General features: G+C 45.4%; 1 protein-coding gene across 1 annotated transcript in view; it reads left to right on the top strand.

The window, feature by feature from the left end:
* LOC126498092 (cAMP-specific 3',5'-cyclic phosphodiesterase 4B-like) overlaps positions 1–9,144 on the top strand; it is a 334,050-nt gene extending 324,906 nt beyond the window's left edge. Inside the window, exons 4-7 of the mRNA XM_050136443.1 lie at positions 403–439; positions 537–607; positions 8,993–9,042; positions 9,125–9,144. Coding sequence (XP_049992400.1) covers positions 403–439; positions 537–607; positions 8,993–9,042; positions 9,125–9,144 — 178 coding nt within the window. The remainder of the gene's footprint in view (positions 1–402; positions 440–536; positions 608–8,992; positions 9,043–9,124) is intronic.
* The last annotated feature ends 10,834 nt before the right edge of the window (positions 9,145–19,978 follow it).

Genomic DNA, 19,978 nt, shown 5'->3' with positions numbered 1-19,978 from the left:
CAAAAGCCAGGAAATCCAGTGTTACCCTTTATCCAGACTGTTGTACCATTTTTTTCCAATGCACAGTGCGCCTATGGGCAGGCAGCCCTCCCTTTGAGTTTCCTGGCTCTGGCGACTCAAATCCACAAGTCAGTTTGAATTATAGGACTCTGGGCCTGCCGTTTAATGGGACTTTATGCCCCGAGGACACATGCTCTCTTGCCAAAGCTTTTAGATGGAGACACCGCAAAGCCAGCAATCATGAGCTGGGCGCTGTTTTTCTTTGGAGTTCACAGCTCCCGCCGTCCTCCCACGCAGGAGGGTTACTGGAACAGGTGGGTTGCTGACAGTGATGAACTTGTGCGTGACTCGTGCGTCATTATTGAAATTCATCTGCTCTGCTTCTTTTTCTGTGTTCACCAGGCACGGCGACGACCTGATTGTCACTCCGTTTGCCCAGGTATGTCCGCATCGTGCTCGTCCCCACCCTGTCGCCTGTGTGGGTTTTTAAATGCAGTCCTTTGACCCTAACCAGTTTGGAAACCTTGTCCTTGCAGGTTCTCGCCAGCTTGCGAAGTGTAAGAAACAACTTCACTCTGCTGACGAACCTCCACGGAGCTCCCAACAAGTAAGCCGGATTACAGTTCCCTTCCAACAGAAGCCCCGAACACAGACGAACACTGAGCACAAACACTGCCTAGAAATCGGCCCTACACGTTAAACCTCCGTACACAAAGCATTTGAAAATAGAAAGTTTAAGGGCCACGAGGTTCACTTGTGTTTCAAAGACTAACATAGCCTCAGAGGGTGAGAGAGTCCATGACCTTGGGAGAAGTTAGGAGAGGGCCGCAAGCCCACTCACTCAGTCTATTTTATAGACGGAAAACTCGAGCCCTCAGGGACAAAGCCACTAGCTTATGAATGCACTCACTGTAGGTTAAAGAAACTTTGGATCTAAGTCGGGCAGTGGTGGCGCACGCCTTTAATCCCAGCACTCAGGAGGCAGAGGCAGGCAGATCTCTGTGAGTTCGAGGGCTGCCTGGTCTACAAGAGCTAGTTCCAGGACAGGCTCCAAAGCTACATAGAGAAACCCTACCTGGAAAAAAAAAAAAAAGAAAAGAAAAGAAAAAGGAAGAAACTTTGGCTCTAAGGCTTGACTCTCTAGGTTTTTCCGTCGCAGTCAATATCTATATCCAAAGTCTTCATGAAGCTATCCGTCTGTCATCTGCTTGGCTTCCTCCGGAGTCTGATAGTGCAGATGATGCACAGAGACGGTAAAGCCTAGTTTAAACACGCTTTCCTCTCACGGTCCTGTAGTTAGCATTTACCCATCCTTTTGAGAGCCAGTTACCTACTCCTAGAGTATGGGAGCATCACGGTCTCTCACCAACTCTTTTGTGCGCTCCCACCAGAGTGTGTTTTCTTCCACGCTGTTTGTGTGACCGTATCATTCTCTTGCCTGGGCACTGCAGTGGACCACTCTTTACGAGCAAGTATAGATGCTTGTGCATTGTGTCTGAGATGCCTCGCAGTCCAGTAAGGTAACGGGATGGAAAGTCAGTTGTATTGTATTTAGAGCAGGTAAGAGGGGCACATACCTAATCTAAAATTCCGACTCTTTGAGCCCTGATATGATGTCAAGAATGAAAAGATCCACAGCTGACCTCGGGTGACAGGTTGTATCTAGCTTAATTAGTACCTACTGTGTACAATTACCATCAAGTCATTTGTGAGAAGCGCATATGAAACACACCAGTTTTCTGTTCAGCCTTGATTCTCATCCCCGAGAGTTCTCACCATGTAAAAGAAGATATTCCAGAATCTGAAACATAAACAGAAAGCAAATCGCAAATCTTCAACACTCAGACAATACACAGAACCCAAAGAACGTGGTTTGGAGATTTTCTTCCTGTTTATTCATTTATTAATCCACCCCACCAGTATTTATTTCATACACACTAGTCAGCCATTCCTGCACGTCCGTAATTACACAAAAACGTCCTGGCCATTCATTTTACGCTAAGCACTGATGACCTCATAGTGGTCCACACAGACAAGGTCCCTGCCCTTTCACAGCTTACGTTCTAACAGGAAGTGGGGGGTGATTAATCAGTGAGCAGTCAGATCATGTCTCCAGCCACCCAGGCTTAACGTTCAACAACCGAGGTCGGCAGTTTTCTGTCTACCCCTCTCCACCCTGATCACGGACTCTCTCTGCCTGAGCTGTCTCCTCCCTGCCAGTGTCTGCGTGGCCAAACTCTGACTTCTTTTTTGATGCGTGGTCTCCATCTGACCTGACAGCATGCTCATAACCTTCCACACTGTCTTGATGGGGTTTTGTCCATCACCAGACTGTGGTAGAATGTCTGGCACATGTTTTATGTCTCCTCATGAATATCTCATGTGTATGTGTGTGGATGTGTGTTTCTGAATAGAGAGCTATTACGAGATAGATCGCTAATGATTTAGAAAATTCCTGCCAAGTTTAGAAATTTCCTTACCCTTGCCTACTGTTCTCCGTATAATTGGTTTCTGAAACTATATGTGTTGACATCGCATAGTTCTCCTGCTTGGAAATCATATGCACAGGCAAGATAATTATCTTCTTTGGGTTTCAGTTTCCTAAACTTTCAAATAAGATTATTATGAGGATTAAATGATTTAATATTCATAAAGCACTCAAAGTGACATATGGTATGGTAACTGTGAACTAATATAACTGAAAACTAGTCTTATTGAACCTAGGGGAATTTTTTTATCTATTATCTCTGCAATGCTCGCCACAAGCAATAGTTGTGACAGAGATAATCACTTCCATTTTATGGATAAGGAATCAAAGCTGGGTAAGATTAAATGACCTGAATGTGAACACCTGCACAGCTTCTAGTGAGCATCTGTTGTCCTTGAACCCAATATCCCAACTCTCACTGCTGTGATCCTCTTATTCAGGACACCAGTAAGTCCTCCGGGTGCAGAAAAAAAACCCTGGATGGCTTGAGCAGTTATGTAGGAACAGCTTCTGAAACAGGATGGTCAAAGAAGCTAAGAGCAAACATTAAGCCAATCTCTTTCAGAAGGAAGCACCGAGTCAGAACGTCACAGGTGGAGACAGGGAGGAAGAGGAGTAAAGATACCCGGAACCAAACCAATATGCCACACAGACCCAAGGAGCGGGTACACACAGTGTTCTCAGTGCGGTTTGTTAGCATGAGTGTGGGTAGTTCTGGAGTCAGCCTAGCTCTGCTGATAGATACACTGATGACCCTTTCTCAAGACCTGGGTCTTCAGATAGCCCTGGATGTTCCGGATCACACACAGTTCCCGGGAGCAAGTATCGTGAGACCCTAAATGTCATAGACAGAATGGTCCTAGAGCCATTATCATTCTCAGACAGAGGACCACCTCTCCAATAGTGACCCACTGTGTCAGTTTGTCCGAGACAATGTGGGATTGTGTCTCCAGGAGTTAGTCATCTGCATTCGCTGACCCCGAAGACCCACATCTGTAATTTATAGAGTTTGTCTTGCTATTTATCTCGAGGCTTTTGGTGGTTTAATTTTGAGATAGGTTGTTCTTCTACGACCCTGGCTGACCTGGAATTCACCACCCTACTACGTGACTCAGGCTGGTCTCAAACTCATGTCAATCCTTTTTTCCTGGTGTGAACTCCTATCCACGCTTGATCATTTAAAGTATCTCGTTATAATCAACATCAAAGGACCAAAATATAAGGAAAGGCAGATCCTCGAGAACTTTCCCCATGGGAGCTGAGGGCATCTCTGTGTCCGATTTAAGCCACCAATGGAGTAGCGTGGCCGCAGGAGGCTAGAGAGCTGCAGGTCCATTGATCTTCTCCACTCTATTGCTAGGTAGTCAGTACCCACCAACAAAGAGCAGGAAGTGAAGATAAGATTGTCTACCAGGGATGCACATAGCCTAACAAGAGCATCCCCCATCCCACCCACATGCCTTAGCTTACGCTAACAATTGAAGCTGTAAGATCCATGGAATTTAGAAGCTGCTTTCTGGGATATTTAACGTGGGTTCCAGGGTGCCACTCCCTGTCTTGAATGTAGCATTTAAGCAGTAATTATGTCCTTGGAGTGGTTTTCATGAGACATCTGGCTAGTGTGGTTTATTATGTGAAAAGGAACTCCCACATAGAACTATACTTCTCCTAAGTTACGGTTTCTTTTATCTTTTGGCTCTTTGCTCTGTATAAAGCAGCCCATTGTCTGCCAGAGCTCTGCCACCCAAAGGGTGAAAATCTTAAAGTTTCTGCTGAGGAGGTTTCCTTGCACCTTAATGAAACGAGGGATCAGACCTGTGTTTCTTGGCTGCAAATTAAACCCTACACTTCCGTTGTCCCAGGAGTTAATTTTGAAGGCTGCAGCTTTCCATTTGGGGTTGTGTAATTCAGAAACAATTCCCTGAAGCCCTTGATGGCTTCCAAAAGACCAGCCGTGTCACTGAGTGTCCTCACCACTCAGTAGCCGAGATGGCCGCTTCCATCATCCGTCAGCAATCAGGGACACACGTGACGATCAGAGAATTGCGTCATCTTTGCGTTCACAGTTCTTCAAAGGCAGAATGTACGCGTTCTCTGAAAAAAAAATATAATAACCATCTTCTTTAGTGTATATCTGGAATGTCTTTCAGAGCTTTATATATTTTGGCATGGGACTTAAATTAGCTGAGAATCATAAAATCTTGAACACTCAGATATGGAAAATACCTAGCCAAATTTCCTCCGAGTAAGTGAGGAAATGTATGGGAGCCCCTCACACAGGACCTCACACACTGTAAATCATCAGAAATAGAAGTTACTGCCTGCTCTCCTCAAGTAAGAAAGAACCTGAGGTCGGGTGAGTTGCCAGGGCCGACATACGTGGAAGGTGCCAGAGTCAGGACTGGGATTAAGATTCCTGGCTTCTATTGTGGCTCAGTTCTCTCTCTCTCCACCACACAATTGAGGCTGAAAAGCATTAACTGCTGTGGCCACACCACCTTCCCCACGCCTAGCAACATCTTCAGCAGCCAGGTAAGGAACTTCCTCCCGTTCTTTCCTGAGTTAGAGACAGCGGGAAACCAGGCAGCACATAGCCTTTGTTTTCCCCCTGAGCTCACCAGTTTCTGGCTGCCAGGCTCATGTCTTACCAACAATAATGTGGCTTCTGGGAGGCATCCAGTCATTAAAGTGTGCTGAACCTGCTTCTTGGACCACTTATCAAGAAGTGGTGATACACTGAATAAACCCAGCCCTTGCACCTACACAGGGAAGCTTATCTGAAGTAGCAACCTTAAGTAAAGGCCATACTTTCTTCACAAAGTAACTTCCAAGACAAAAGAATTTACATAATGTGTAAATTCAGAGAAATAGTGGAGAAAAAAATGGATGATATGAGTAACCATGCTACTCAGAAAGATGTTTCTGACATTTAAGAAGACCTGGTTCACGGTCTTCTTTCACAAAAGCCTCCCAGAGAACTTGGGAAGATACGCACAATTCAAAGTCCAGTAGTGCTGTGAACCCAGTGGGCAGGCAGTGAAATGCCATGCTGGACTGCAGGGCTGCAACTAGGAGTGAGACTCGGTCTTTCCTTACCTGCCTTACACTGTGCTGAAGAGAGAGATGGGAAGATGGGGGTTGCATTGCAGTATGATGATAAAATGTAGGAAACTCCATGGCACGGGTGAGGGCCACTCACACCAGAGTATGGGCAGGACTGCCTGACCACAGTCCCAAGTTACACAAACGAGTTAGCTGCCCAGCCAGATGTCTACAAAGTCAGAGCAATGTAACAGAGCATGCATAGTGGGCAGCCCAAGGGTCAAGACTGCATATTAATAGATACACACTAACACATCCAGAGAGTGTGTTGGTATCTTCTTCATAATACTTCCTTACCAATGACTGGTTCCATCAATAGTCCACCAGTAGTTCGGGAATTCCTACTCCTCGCCAGAAAGTTGATGGGTCCCACAGAAGATTAAAAAAAGAGGGAGAGGTCAAACTGGATCCTACTGTGAGCAGGTTGTGGGGTCAGGGGTGGAGATAAGGTATACAGGTACGAATTGCCACACGAAGAAAAAGAATCTCTGGTCTAGATAGAGCACCATGGCATCATGAGTGACTAGAGGAGGGACCATTTTGAATTAGGAATAAAATTTCCTTTTGAAGGAGATTTGTAATCTTCAAAGGTAGGTGATGTTTAGTATGGGGAGAGTTTCTCCAACAGAAGAATGGCCTGAGCATCCATAAGAAAGGAGCAGAATGAGGTCAAAGCAAAAGAAGAGACCGACCTTGACCTCAGCAAAATGTACATCAATTTTTTATTCATCTGTTCATCCAGCATTCCATAGATAAGCGTTACTGAGTACTTGGCATATAAAAACTTTCTCGGGTACCATCCTAGGACCCAGCAGGGAGCAAGCCTTCCCTTGCCTACATAAAATTTACCTTTGATCTAGGGAGTTATATATCAAACCCTAATTAGACAGCTCCTATTTTAATTGCAATTTTGGAGTTCGACAAGGGAGAAGTATGAAACTTGAGAGAACACACAGCCAGCCTGTGGTCTGAGATGAACTGTCAGACCGAGGAAGGGGCTAGTGATAATCTAGAGAACTATGATAAGGATGAGCCGCGAAAAGCTTTGCAGGGCGGGCTGAGGAGTTTGGAATTGACCATTCAATGTCATGGACAAACAAAACAACCAAACCAAACTAAAACAGCCTTTGGTAGTAGTGCAGGGGTGTTCAGGAAATGAGATAGAGAAAGGGGCTGGCACTTCCAGGTCAGAACCAGCCGGCTGTGAATCCTGGCCTCCCAGTTAGAAAGCATCATGTGTCCTATAGTGTGTATCTTCATCTCCTGGTCCCTAAAGACAAATGATAACACTCCCGGTAGAAGAACTAAGAAGGGACAAGCATAGCATCCAGCAGAGAACAACAATCATGGCACGAGGACTTCCCACCCAGTCACAGATGGAGATTAGATACCAAAGAGAACTTGACTCTAGATCACCCTGTGGATCTGTTGATGGCGGCTGTGGACTCTGTCCAAGAACTTGCAGTTATATAGAGAGAGCTGCATGAAAGGTCTATCTCAGGGGAATGTAATGTCACTGCCGGGGCTGACCAATAGGTAGGGTCTTCCTCAGCAACAGCCTTGCACGCCTTTCTCCATCACTTAGATTAGACTTCTTCCTCAGACCTGCCTGTGCATGGGAATGCAAAGAGGACTTTAAGCTGCAGATCCCTAGGCCCTCCACCAGACATATGGAAATGGACTCTTCTCGGGTGGGGAACGTATTTCTTAATCACCTCCCCAAATGGGTCTGAGGTTCATTTGTGTTATCAGAGCTTGTGAGCATCAATGCCTGGGCCCAGGGTGAGTAGCATGCCGCCCATTCATAGCACAGCAGTTCAAGAGTCAAATGAGAGTAAGAAGCAGAAAAGGGAGATTTATTCAGTGTCGCAACACTAGGAAGAGAAACAAAGCAGTTCATGCGCATCCTCCTCCCTAATACCCACATGAGTCTATCTTCAGGCTCCTGACAGGAATATTAGGTTTAAATAGAGGGCAAGAGGTGCCCATAACTAACAAGTTCTAATCAAGCTGTGGTCCTGCCCATTATTGGTCCACCATCGTCATCTCAGCTCTAGTTCTGTCTTGTAAGGTGGTCTGACCAGTTCTTGGCACTGTGTGGATCTCTTCAGAGAGACAAGCTCACTCGCTGGTTGGGTCAGCCATTTCTCTCTTCCAGCATGAGACCTCTGGGAAAACTCTCGCAATTTCTTAGGGTCCATTGTCTCAGTAAATCTGATAACCAAAGGGAGGTTTCTTTAGATATCTCCCTTTAGGATACCTTCACTAATGTCAGGACAGTTGACTGGCCTCCTCTTGATCAGCAACATCCTCTTGCTCCTCAGTGGGGTAGACTCTTACTATCAGGGCTTTTGAGGGGGGCTTCTCTGTGAGACCATCAGTGCCAGCAGCCTCTGGGAAATGCAGCCTGTCAGAAACGCAGATGCATCAGTCCACTGCAGACCACTGCATGGGACCCCAGAGGCAGGGTTGACTGCAGACTCCTGCATGGGACCCAAAGGGCAGGGCTGCTTTAGGTCTACTAAATCAGAAGACCAGAAGCAGCCTGGATTAAAATATTCTAATGTGCCTTGCAGGTTACTCTGCTGTACTCTGAAGTGGGAGGTCACTGCTCCATCCTCTTCCCGATGGAGAAATATTTGGGGGAAACATTTTAACTTCATCCTCTAGCCCTCACCCACTCCTGCGTGGGCAAGCACACACACACATACACACACACACACACACACACACACACACACCACACATCCACATCTTTGCACACAGATATACCATACATACAGATAGGAGAAGTTGCATTAGCAACGGAATGTGTGTTTGCTTGTTTCATTTGCCTCTTGCCGTAAGGATTTTATGGAGAATGGAAGCCTCATTCCGCCAGGAAAGCCAGTGTCTCTATTAAGAAACCCCAATCACTGTGGCCAATTGCCGTGTGTGGCATTTGGCAAATGACTTGTCCTCTCAAACATCTCAGTTTTCTGAGGTGAAAAGATTGCGGGTTTTGAACTGATAAATCTCCAAGGGTTTCTCTGGCTGTGACTTTCTGTCCTTAATGGGGATTCATGCTAACATCTGGAGTGAGGCCTCAGCAAGTGTCTCCTTTGCTGAGAGACTCCCCTGACAGAAAACCCGAAATGGAGGGGCTGGCAAGGGATCTGAGGTAAACAACATCCTTCCTGGCGAGTTGCCGCATCCTGATGCTGCGCTGAGGGAAATTCCAGGCCATCTGGATGTGAGAGAACTGCAATCACCTACCCGTGTTCCAGGAGCCTGCCTTCCGGAGATAGCCTTATGTCACTGGGTTACTCATTATACCTTGCAAATCTCCCCAGGGGTCGGGGATCATGGAAGGGGCGAGGGCTCTTCAGTGCATACTCAGCCTCTCTTTCTGCTTTTCCACAGGAGGTCGCCAGCTGCTAGCCAGGCTCCAGTCTCCAGAGTCAGCCTGCAAGGTAGGCCAATGCCAGGAGACCCATCTCCTTCTTCCAAAGCAATAACTGTGTTTCCTATTCAGACCTGTTATTTGAATAACAGCATTCATAGGCACACTCTAACCCTCAGCAGCGTGTCTCTTGGTGACTTTTTTTTTTTTCAAAGATGCATTGGGCCTTCACCCTAAGTGAAGCCAAACTAAAAATACTTCGAGACAAAGTGCTCCCTGTATGCCTAGGCCTTCACAATTAAATGTGCGGTCCTGCTGTTTCCGGGAGAGAAGGAGGCAGGCCTATGTCAAGAGTACAACTTGACCTCAGCTTGCTGACCTCAGTGAACTCTAGGAGTGCTAACCTCAAACACTCCCCCACAGGGTGCCCACATTAGCTCAAGATCCCCAAGGCTCATTAATGGTCCCCCCACCACCACCACCTTGCATCAGCTAGAGCTACAGCTCGCTCCACATCCCAACCAGGTGGGAAACCAAAGGTTCTTTCCCAGTCCCGAAGCGTTTCTCTTGGAGGTCACCCAGCTTGGTTCTTCTCATCTTTTAATACTGTGCATCAGCCCATCTTGAAATCTGCTGAGAGGAAGGCTTATTGGGAAGGGGACAACACGGAACACATGTTTGTCATATCACATGCAACCACTTGGGTGACCTCTTTGCAGTCCACGAGTTCTGCTCCCTTGAGCCTGCCTCGTTCATACAGCAGGGAAGTGCAGCTAAACCCCGTAGAAAACTAAGATGCTCTCACCATGGTCACCTGGCATCTACCAGCGCTAGTCCCCCCCCCCCCTCACACACACTCAGATTCTTCCCCTTTGGATGTTATGCTCTCTCCACTATTACGATGGCCCTAAGTATCTCAGGAGTGTTACAAATGACGAACTTCTGAACGAAGGAACAAAGGCAGTGGATTCCATTTGCTCATTGACTTCTGAAGTATTTGTGGGTATACACTTTTAAAACTTTTAGAAGAAAAAAGATGGAGAACAAAAAGGAAAAAAAATGAAAGAAAGCCGTGAAGGCAGGTGAGTATACCCCAGAGCCCTGTGATATGAGCGAGAAAGCGGTAAACAGTGTTCTGCCCACAGACTTCAAAACCTCAGCGGGCTGATGGGACACTTCCGTTAGGTATAAAAAGAAACAGAGCAGGGTCTTAGTGTGTGGCTGAGCTGGATACTGGGAGATCAAAGGAGCTGTTTGGAACCGCCTGTTGTTTCATCTTATTGGCCTACGCACGAGGCATCCTTGCTGGTTTTGTTTGCCAATTCTGCCAGTGTGTTTCCGACACCAATTTGGGGATTTAGAGTGCATTTTCTTTCTCTTGTAATAAATACAGACACATAGCAGAAGGGTATAGGCTGCTTACGGTTCTATAAATGAACTCATTAGCCAACACACTGTTTGAAAGATGTTTTATGATTATTGGCGCATTGGCTCCAGCTTGGCAACTGAAGCTTTCTTAAATGCTTTTGAAACAATGGAGCAAAGAAGTGACAATATACTTAAGGCAATTTGTTTTTGTCTGTCTTTGTGGCAAACTACAACAATCCTGGGTTTTCTTTGGGAAGAGACTGTGGTGGTACCAATTATTACATAATTACTAGTTTCAAAATCTTCCCAACGGCTAACCACAGTCAGAAGAAGAGGGAGGAGGCACACATCCCGTGTTTTGTTCTTATTATCAGCTTCAATAAGTCGGGCAGATTTTTCCTGTTATTTTAATATTTATCAGCATATGACAAAGAGGTGTATTTAAATAGAAGCTCGAACGCGGAATGAAAAAATACATGGCTTCGAGCAAAAGCATGGAGCGCTGGGGGCGTGCTTTAAAACATTAGGTTTTTCATGAAAAGAAAACCAGGCGTTTATTTAGAAGTACTGAATTTGAACTCATCTATTTTGATAGAAGTATGAGAAGTAAGAAGTACAAGGCGATAGTTTGAGTGCGTTCAGCAACAACGCACGTTGTCAGCAGAGCCTGACTGACTTCCATTGTGTGTAGCAGGTAGAAGGCAGCTTTGGAAAGATGGCTTCTTCTTCTTCCCCTTTCTCCCTTCTCCTGATTTTTCTTCTCCCCCCTGCCTCTTCTCCCTGCTAGTTTTCCTTCTCTTCCTCTTCTACCCTTTTTTCTTCTGCTGCTTCTTCATTCATATCAATGAAGAGTGACTGTCTATGAAAGTGAATTCTCCCAACACAGATGAGATTCCTACACTCACTGTGATTGTTGCTGAACAATCGGAACTCTGGGTGAGGAGATCTCTCAGCGTTGAGACACCTTTGCTCCTGCTGTTGGGCCAAGGCGATTCTCAGCCCTTGGGGCTCAACAGAAAAGTCCTGTCGTTTTGATTTTGCATGATTGCTCTTGTTTTGTGCATGGCAACACTCTTAATTCCCAAATGAACTGGTTCCTAGGCACTGTACCTTTTCCAGTGGGAATCTGGGCTCCTGAAGGCAGAGGCTGAACCTTTCTCTTCTCTTTGAGGTCAGAATGTGGTAAACTATTTCTGCATAGTAGGAGCACAGTAAATATCAAATTAGCCAGAACCATGTAAAAGTTGGATTTGGAAGGAAAATGCCCATAGAGGTAGTAATGAGCCGGTATCTCTGTGTCTAGGGAAAGTATTCATTTCTGCTTTGTTTTGTTTCCAAAGTCTGTGTTGTTTACTAGAATTAGAAGGGGCTGGGGTGTCTCCATGCAGGTCTTGAATAGAAAGAGTAAAGCCTACGAAGGTGACATTCTGCCGACGAAGTGGGGAAGCCCCCAAACGATAATGGGCGCTAAACCCAGAATGAGCAGTTCTGAAGCCTGTGCACACAGGTTGGGGAGGTCGCAGTAGATCCTCATGAGTGTGCTGAAAATCCGAAGGCTGAGGTTAATGAGCAGCTCAACTTAAACAACATAATCACTTTCTTTTGAATGCATGAATTCTTGGCTTTTCCTGTATAGGATTCAAACAGAAAGGGGAAAAAATAGAATAAAAAAGGGGGAAAAAGTCTGAAACAAGGCAGGAACTCATGTCATTTCACCTGGACATATTCAAAATGGAAGACTGCAAACGTACCAGATAATTGGAAAAACAAATCAGTGTGCATTCCTAAGTGCGATTACGTGAAGACTGTCTCACTTTCTGCACGCATCTCATCTGTGTCTGTGACTATGTCACTAAAGAACCTACTGAGGAGATAAATGACTAAGGGGCCACTCACTGCCTTTGCAGAAGGATTTTAAAGGATGAGAGAAATGTTGCTTTTAATATCTCTCACGTCTGAGTCACACAAAATGACTCGATTTACACCAAGATGGATCTTCTACAGTGGTGGGTAGCAGCCAGAGTGATGTGTGGAGTAGGGTGCCCTATGATAATATTTCTTCTAAAATGTACCACTGGCTTTAAAAGTTGTGAATGTCGCCCTTTGGAACAGACCTTATGTTTTTAAAGTAACCCAGAAGTTGATGGATCATGTGAAATGGCCACCAACTATGTCAACGCCATCACCGAAGAGCTAACTGCCTGGAGGTCCCCAGGCCAGACCGCCACAGACACAGCGTCTGCCTCAGCCTGGGTGTCCACAGCATTAACTGTGGTGAGTTTTCAACAGGAGTCAATTAAAATTTATTTCAAGGCAAAGATTGTATTTGGAGAGCTAGGACGAGAAAGCGTAAGTCTTCCAGTAAAGCGTGAAATGTGCTGACCTCTCCGAGCAACAGCCTTAATTAAGGTTCTTCCCAGGCTCTGGAGAGCCCAAGTCTTCTACTAGGCTTCAGGGTCACACGGGAAGGGATGACGCTACCAGTTGATAAGGCCAAGAAGAGGCTTCCTCTCAGGGAACCTATTTCTCCACATGACTCCTCATGTGTCTTCACTTTGCTTTGACTGTTTCTGAGATCTACGTAATTGTGGCAGAGGCTCATTTTGTTCAAGAAATAGAAAAGGGGCTCGAGACCTGATCCACTCAGACGGTCAAGGCTGTGCTAAAATTCACAGGGTCTAGGATGCGAGAAGACTGATACAGGCAGGCAGCGGTCCCTCTGAGGACCTCTGGCTGAGGACAACTATGGCTTGAAAGCTGATTCCATCCGTGTCGGATGACGAGAAAGGAAGGCCAGCACAAACCCAACCTTTGCTTGGTGTCTGCACTGAGCAAGAAGCGTCAGGCAGGATTACCATGTGAGCAAACAGAAACAAGATCAATCATCTTATCAAAGGTTCTGACCACTCAGAATAAAGGCAATCCTGGAGGAAAATGCAAAAAGAAAAGGGGAAAATGAAAAAGAACAGGCATTTTCTTCAGTGTTCGGAAAGATGGGCGTGGCCTGAATCTCTGGGACAATCTGCTTAACTCCACACTGTGAGTGTGTAAAGAGCTTACACACAAAACAAAACCACAGAATATAACTGCACAGGAAAACTGCACAGTTCTCGGCTGCGTTCCCTAAATGGTTTGAAAGAACCTCTTTTGTCTAAAATAGACATCCTGTAAAAGTTTGCCCCAAAACACAAACACTGAGCTGTCTGCACTGATTTGCAATTATTTCATACATGTCTAAAATTAAGTACAGGTTAACTACAAAATCATTAGTATGTCAGCTAACGTGTGAATGGCTAAAATGTTTCTTCCGAGCAAACAGAGCCAAAAATAATGTCTTGCTTATTAATGGCTGCTTTGACTTGTGCAGAATTAATTTCTTCATCTAGCAGGAAAACTTTCTCCTCATATTAAATGGGACTGGGGGACCAGCAGCATCTAGTCTCTCAGTACTTGCAGAAAGAGCTAAGTCCATTCCTCAGGACTCCACATCGTGTTTTCACGCTGCTGAGAGACACCATCCACCCCCTCCCCCTGAAAGCTGGAATCATGCATGTTAGTAAGTATTTCAGTTATGCGATTGACGTCAATGGAGTCATTAAATAGATTGCTGGCCCTCCCAGAGGCAAATCACTGCCAGGGACCTAGATACAGACACTTTTTTTTTTTCAAAGACAACCATCAGGTTTTGCTATGAGAGAAAAGGAAAAGTTTACAGTGGAGCCGACCTGTCTCCAAACAGTTTCTTTTTGTTCTTTGCATTTTAGTTCCGGCCTTTCTTTCTCTTTGGTTACAGTAGCCTCCAAAAGACACCCAGATATTGTTGCCTAAATGTTTTGTGCACCAAAGTATCTCCTGTAATTGAGACCATAGAGGAAGATAGTCCCCTTTGAAAAAGGAGAGTCGCCTTTTGCTCCATTTAGCCCATCTTGATGTTATTTCAGTGGCATACATTGTCTAGGCAAATCACTGTCGTCTGCTACTGACATTGTATTTGATGTATGGACCCTTAAATAAACAGTTTCCTTCACACACACACACACACACACACACACACACACACACACACATTTGCCTTTTTCTGCTGCCTCTGCATGGCTCAACACTGCCGCCCTCACCTCTGAATCAATTTTTCTGCCGCTGGCACCGTGCTGTGCCACCGAGATTCTGTAGCAAAGGGTGGAGGAGGCGGCAGGGAAGGCAAACTGTTTCTCGTGGCTGTCTCTTCTGCAGCCATGCACCCACAGGAGGCTAGCCACGTGCCTGTGTCCTCCCAAACCCCAGCTGCTGCCTGCCTCAAGCCTGGTCATGCAGCTTCCAGGCCTGTCAGAGAAAACCCTTCAGGACATAGCTGCCTCTTCCTGGGAATGCCTGTTTACCTGAGCTGCAGTTGGAATGGCTGCCAAAGACTCACCCCACACCTGGACTCTTGTACCACTGAGGCTCAGAGCCAGAAAACTACCTTCTTTAGACCTGGCCCTCATCGTCTACCATACAGGCAGTAGAACCCATTTCTCACTTCAACACTTGTCCCTCCATTCCACAGATTGTCCCCTTCCTTTATTTAGTGCTAGAGGTATGCTTGAAACGTTGGGTGACCCCGCTTGATTCATCTGGAGACCCAGATTCCATGCCCTTCCTGTCCTTTCTCCTGTAGTTCAGGAGAACACTGTCACCAGCACCCATTTTTCTCTCCCCTCCCAGGATAGCCAGCTTCGAGTCTCCCCTTCTCTCGGGCAGGAAAGGACTTTATGTCCTGTACCCAAAACATTATGGTGACCTTCTGAAGTGGTCTGTTGTCCGAAATCTTTGCCTATTTGAACCCATCCATCTTTCTGGTTCTACAATGCTTCTTCTAAACCTACATAAAGGTTCTTTTATTATTACTTTGTCTTGTTTTGGGATGGTATGTGTGTGTGTATGTCTGTGTTTATGTATGTCTAATGTGTTTATGTATATACGTGTGTGCATGTGTATATGTGTGTATGGGTTTCTCTCTGTGTATACATCTGTGTTTATGTGTGTATATTGTGTTGTGTGAATGTGTCTGTGTGTTTGTGTGTGTTATTTGACTGCTTTCCTGATTTGTGTCTTCCTGGTCTTTAAGATCCAGCCTCCTTAGCAGACTTGTTGGCTCTCAGAACTCTGCTCCTAAATCCTTCTCTGTCCCAGCCTTATCAATGCCCCACCCCTACCTCGCTTGGCTGTTTGAGATCAACATGTCAGCGTCCTGCCTCCTGACTTCCCACATTGACACATATGTTTCCTGCTTCTTGGCTTCTAGAGTGATGATTCAAATAAACACGCAGTTTTGATCTCAGGCCTAGTATACAGAATGTGTTTAGAAAACACCACCTAACTTATCCATCTCCATCTGGAGCGTGCATGTTTTATCCTGTAAGATTCTACTTATCTGTCATCTTTAGAATGTCCCCCTCTCAAATCCTATCCAATTATCGTCTCAAAATCTCATCATTAATATCTCGAAAACTCAAAATAGTGCTTGGGATATCTTGTTTTATCCTCTACTAAACCACGAGCACCCCAAATTCATATACAAATCCTCTTGTCTTATCCTCCTAACTAAGAATGTAAAACATAACAGATGCCCGATAAATGTCTGTGGGATGAAAAAGGACCAGTGAATGATTGCCCAAGCTCAAATCCAAGCTATTGGAAGGGCAGAGGTGTTTCACTTCCTTGGCTTTGTTCAGGCTTGCCTCACCCTGCTGGCTCTCAGGATGTGTGCTCAGGCCTGACATCCTTGGCTAATGTAGATTGCATGTGACCTTTAAGGCACGTGAAGTGAACTCTGTTCTTTCACTTTGGAGAAAAATGACAAAGTTCAAAGAAATAGAAAGAAAGAAACTGACTAAATACATGGAGCTTACCATATTAAGCCATAGCATTCTCTCTACCCACCACAGCGCCTGGCACAAAGAGGCTACTTAATAGCATATTGGAGTTAACTGAGTTAGGAATCTGGATCAGTCTCTCGGACAAATCATTCTCTACTTGAAATTGTTTTTTTAAGTAAATAAAGGAAGGTTGTATGGAACAGGACCAGTGAGCTGGAGTAGCCATTCCAAACTACACCTCTACCAACTTGTGACCCCAGGACTTCATCTTGTGTGTCTCACCTTCTAATTAGAATACAAAGTGGACATGCCCTGTTGGCTACTTATAAGGATTAAATGACCTGACACGGGCAAAACAATCAGAAAATGCCAGAATTGCAATTGGCCTTCGATAGCATGCATCGTGAGATCTTAGCATGCCTTGTGTGGCACCGTAGCCGTTGATCCGTCCGTGTGTGGAAGCTAAGAACCCAGGGCTTCAGGTATCAGTAGGGAACCTGAACAGAAAGGTTCTGGTTGACTTCCCATCCACACTAATACAGTAACCCTCTCCTCCTAATCTGCAGTTTCACTTGTGAAGGTTTCAGTTATCCTTGGTCAACCTGGTCCAGAAGTAATAAACTGAAAATTCCATTGGGGGGAAATTCGTAAGTTTTCAGTCTCATGCCCTTCTGAACGTTGTGATGAAACTGTGTATGCTCCTGACCCATCCTGCCCGCCATGAGTCAGCGGCTCTCTCAGCAGATCCAGGCTGTATATTCCACCTGCCCGTTACTTCCTTAGTTACTCTCTGGGTTGGGAGATTGGATACGGTGCTCTCTATCACAGTGCCTGTCTTCAAGTAATCCCAACTCAGCTTGCCACGCCAACTATTCTATTTTATTGTTTACTGCTGCTGATCTCTGGCTGTGCCTAACTTATAAACGAAACGTCATCCCAGGTAGAACTGTGCATAAGAGCAAACAGCACCTGTCGGTCCGTTGAGCAATACCCGCAATCTTTGCCATGTCCTGGGATCTTGGAATATGTCTCCTGAAGGTGTTGGGGAATGCTGCGTGACCCGAAGGAACGCTTTCTTAGTTTAAAACACTTGCCTCCTGCTGCCATAAAAGATCTGATGATGCAGAAGTAGATTTGGAGCGGAAGACAGGGTTCTCTAAATATATATTAGAAAGATGAGGAGCCGGAGGGAGAATGAGCTGGTAGAGAACATGACAGGATACTGAGTCTGGCTATGACCCTTAAAAGCAAACTGCCAAGAAGGGCAAATGGCTGTGGACTCTGATAAGTTAGACCTTAGTTATCTGAGCATTTTCTTGCACAAACCCAGGAGGATGTGAGCTAGCCTGAGAATAGTCACACAGCTCGCTGCAACTGTTTTTAAATCCAGCCTTGAGGGTTGACACACACCTTTCTAGACACAGGTTTTTCCAGCTCAGGCAGCTGAACAGGGAGTAGACGTTGAAGCCAGCTCAGAGCTACCCTTTGCAGACAAAAATAATCCCACTGGCAGAGCTCAGCATGGAGGGAAGTGGGTGACTTCTAGAAAGACAGCAAGCCCCCCATCACCTACTGCTGGGACAGGGCAAGCACCCTCAGACATATTTTGCCTCCCTTCCCCTCTCCACAGGGGAAAATCAAACTCAGCCTGCAAAAGGATGAAAGGGAAAAATTTCTAGGCCAAAGCAAAGGAAGAAAGAGCACCTTCTAAGTATCCCAACATCCCAGAGACAGCATGATCCTGGAGACAGGATGCTGTCTGCCTCATTGCTAATCGCTGTGCAGTGTTTCTCAAGCTGTTCTGAGAAGCCAGGAGCATTTCAGGGAAGTGTCTCACTGGAGAGAAGAGAAACAAAGCAGGGACTGTCCCCCTTGAAATAGAAGACAGACAGCAGTGCTCACTGAATCTGAGTTTATTGTCTTGACTTCCTCCCGGCCAGAGCTGTTGATAAGGACCAAGGGTGACAGAGCGCTGGATACATTTCCTATTCCCTTCTTCACTATGTCTATAAAGTCAACTAAGGCCGTGCTGGTCATCTGACTCACTGAACCAGAAGAGGCAGCCACAACAGATGCTGCTGTGAACCCCCAAATATACTCTGGCCTTCACATTTCCAGGGTCAGGAGTCTAGATAGCACGAGATATTTCCAAAGCCCCGCATGCCTGCCTCTGCCAGCAAGAGAAGAAGGATCTCGTAGCAGTTATTCCTAGGGGCAGTCCCTCTGTGCGGTCCTCCGGATCTATTATCTATTGCCTATTGTTTTTTCAGGTATTGTTACTCACAGATTGAGAGGAGAACTTGGGGGAGAGCCCAGGCTTCTTCAGGACAGCAGGTTGACAAGCATTAAGGCAGAACTGAAATCTAGATCTTTGTGTCTTGGAATCCCGTGATCCCTGCACTCACACATACACGCTCACACCTTTATACATAATTAAAACGTAATAGAAATAACATCTGTTTGTAAAGGGTGGGGACTGACTCAGCAGTTAGAAGCTTGCAAAAGACCTCCAGCTCCAAAGACTCCAAAGCCCTCTTCTGGAGTTCAAGGCACCTCAGTTCACATATACGTGCCCACAGACAGTCAAGCGCGTACGTATACATGTTCATTTTAGAATGATGTAAAGAAAATATTGGTTTTTTTTTTGCTTTTTTTTTTTTTTTTTTTTTTTTTTTTTTTTTTTTTTTTTTTTTTTTTTTTTTTTTTTTTTTTTTTTTTTTTAAGAAAGCCTGTGTTCTTTCCTCTTGAGCCCGGCCGCATTGTCCCCACCTACAGACTGCTGCATGCAGTAGCCCCTGCCCAGCTGTTTACGGTCCAGCACACACTTCCTGAAAACACGCACCGCTGCACAGTTTGGTACCTATAATGCAGGGAGGCGCATGATGCTGTGTCTTTGCTCCAATGGTTTTCACATGTAAAAGTAGGAACCATGCTAAAATTTGTCAGCGCTATGGCAACGTTTAAATGAGTCTTTATATGGAAATCATTTATAATGCTCTCTATCACCTAGCATTATTACCACTTTCTCTCATTGTTGTCGTCTGTTACCATGGGGACGGAAGTAGATTGAGACACAAGGAAGATCTTTACCATTCAGTGACCTTGAACTTGAGATGTGAGGACTGAACAGAAGCTGGTTGGATGGTCGCTGAGCGAGAAACCAGGCACTTCACACACAGACCCGGTTGCTACTGCCCCAGTGAGGAACAAGACAGCACAGGAGGGCATAGCACTTTTTGATCGTGGAAGATATGTAAACTTTATTGTCAGCTTACTTGGGTGCCATGGAGAGATTTTGAGAACGAGACCGGCATGAGATAATTTTAAACACAAAATTTCAATCTGAGCCCCAAAGTAGATTGATTGGCAGGGCCTGGGGTCTGAATCTCCTCCCCCGTAATAGCCAAGACCTCATTCTACTTCACACTCTCTCCAGCAGTGTGTATAAGAGTCCAATATAAGTACCTGTGCAGATGCGCTCTCTCTCTCTCTCTCTCTCTCTCTCTCTCTCTCTCTCTCGTTACAAATGAGTTACTCAACATGTCTGGGTCTTTGTTTTCTAATCTGAACAATGGATCATCATAAGATCAGAATTAGTCAATTGTATGTAAAGAGTTTAATGCAGTTCCAGGCTCACCAAAGGCACTAAATAATGCTAATTGATGTGGCTTTTTTTTCTTTTTAAAACATTTATCACATTTATTTATTTGGCATGTGTGTATGTGTATGTTTGTGCACATGTGTTTGTGTGCTTGTGCACATGTCTGTGTGCCTGTGTGCATG

Source organism: Alexandromys fortis, unplaced genomic scaffold (genome assembly GCF_014885135.2).
Source record: "Alexandromys fortis isolate MF-2015 unplaced genomic scaffold, M_Fortis_MF-2015_v1.1 scaffold_13, whole genome shotgun sequence".
NCBI lineage: Eukaryota > Metazoa > Chordata > Mammalia > Rodentia > Cricetidae > Alexandromys > Alexandromys fortis.
This window is presented reverse-complemented; position numbering and strand designations above follow the sequence as displayed.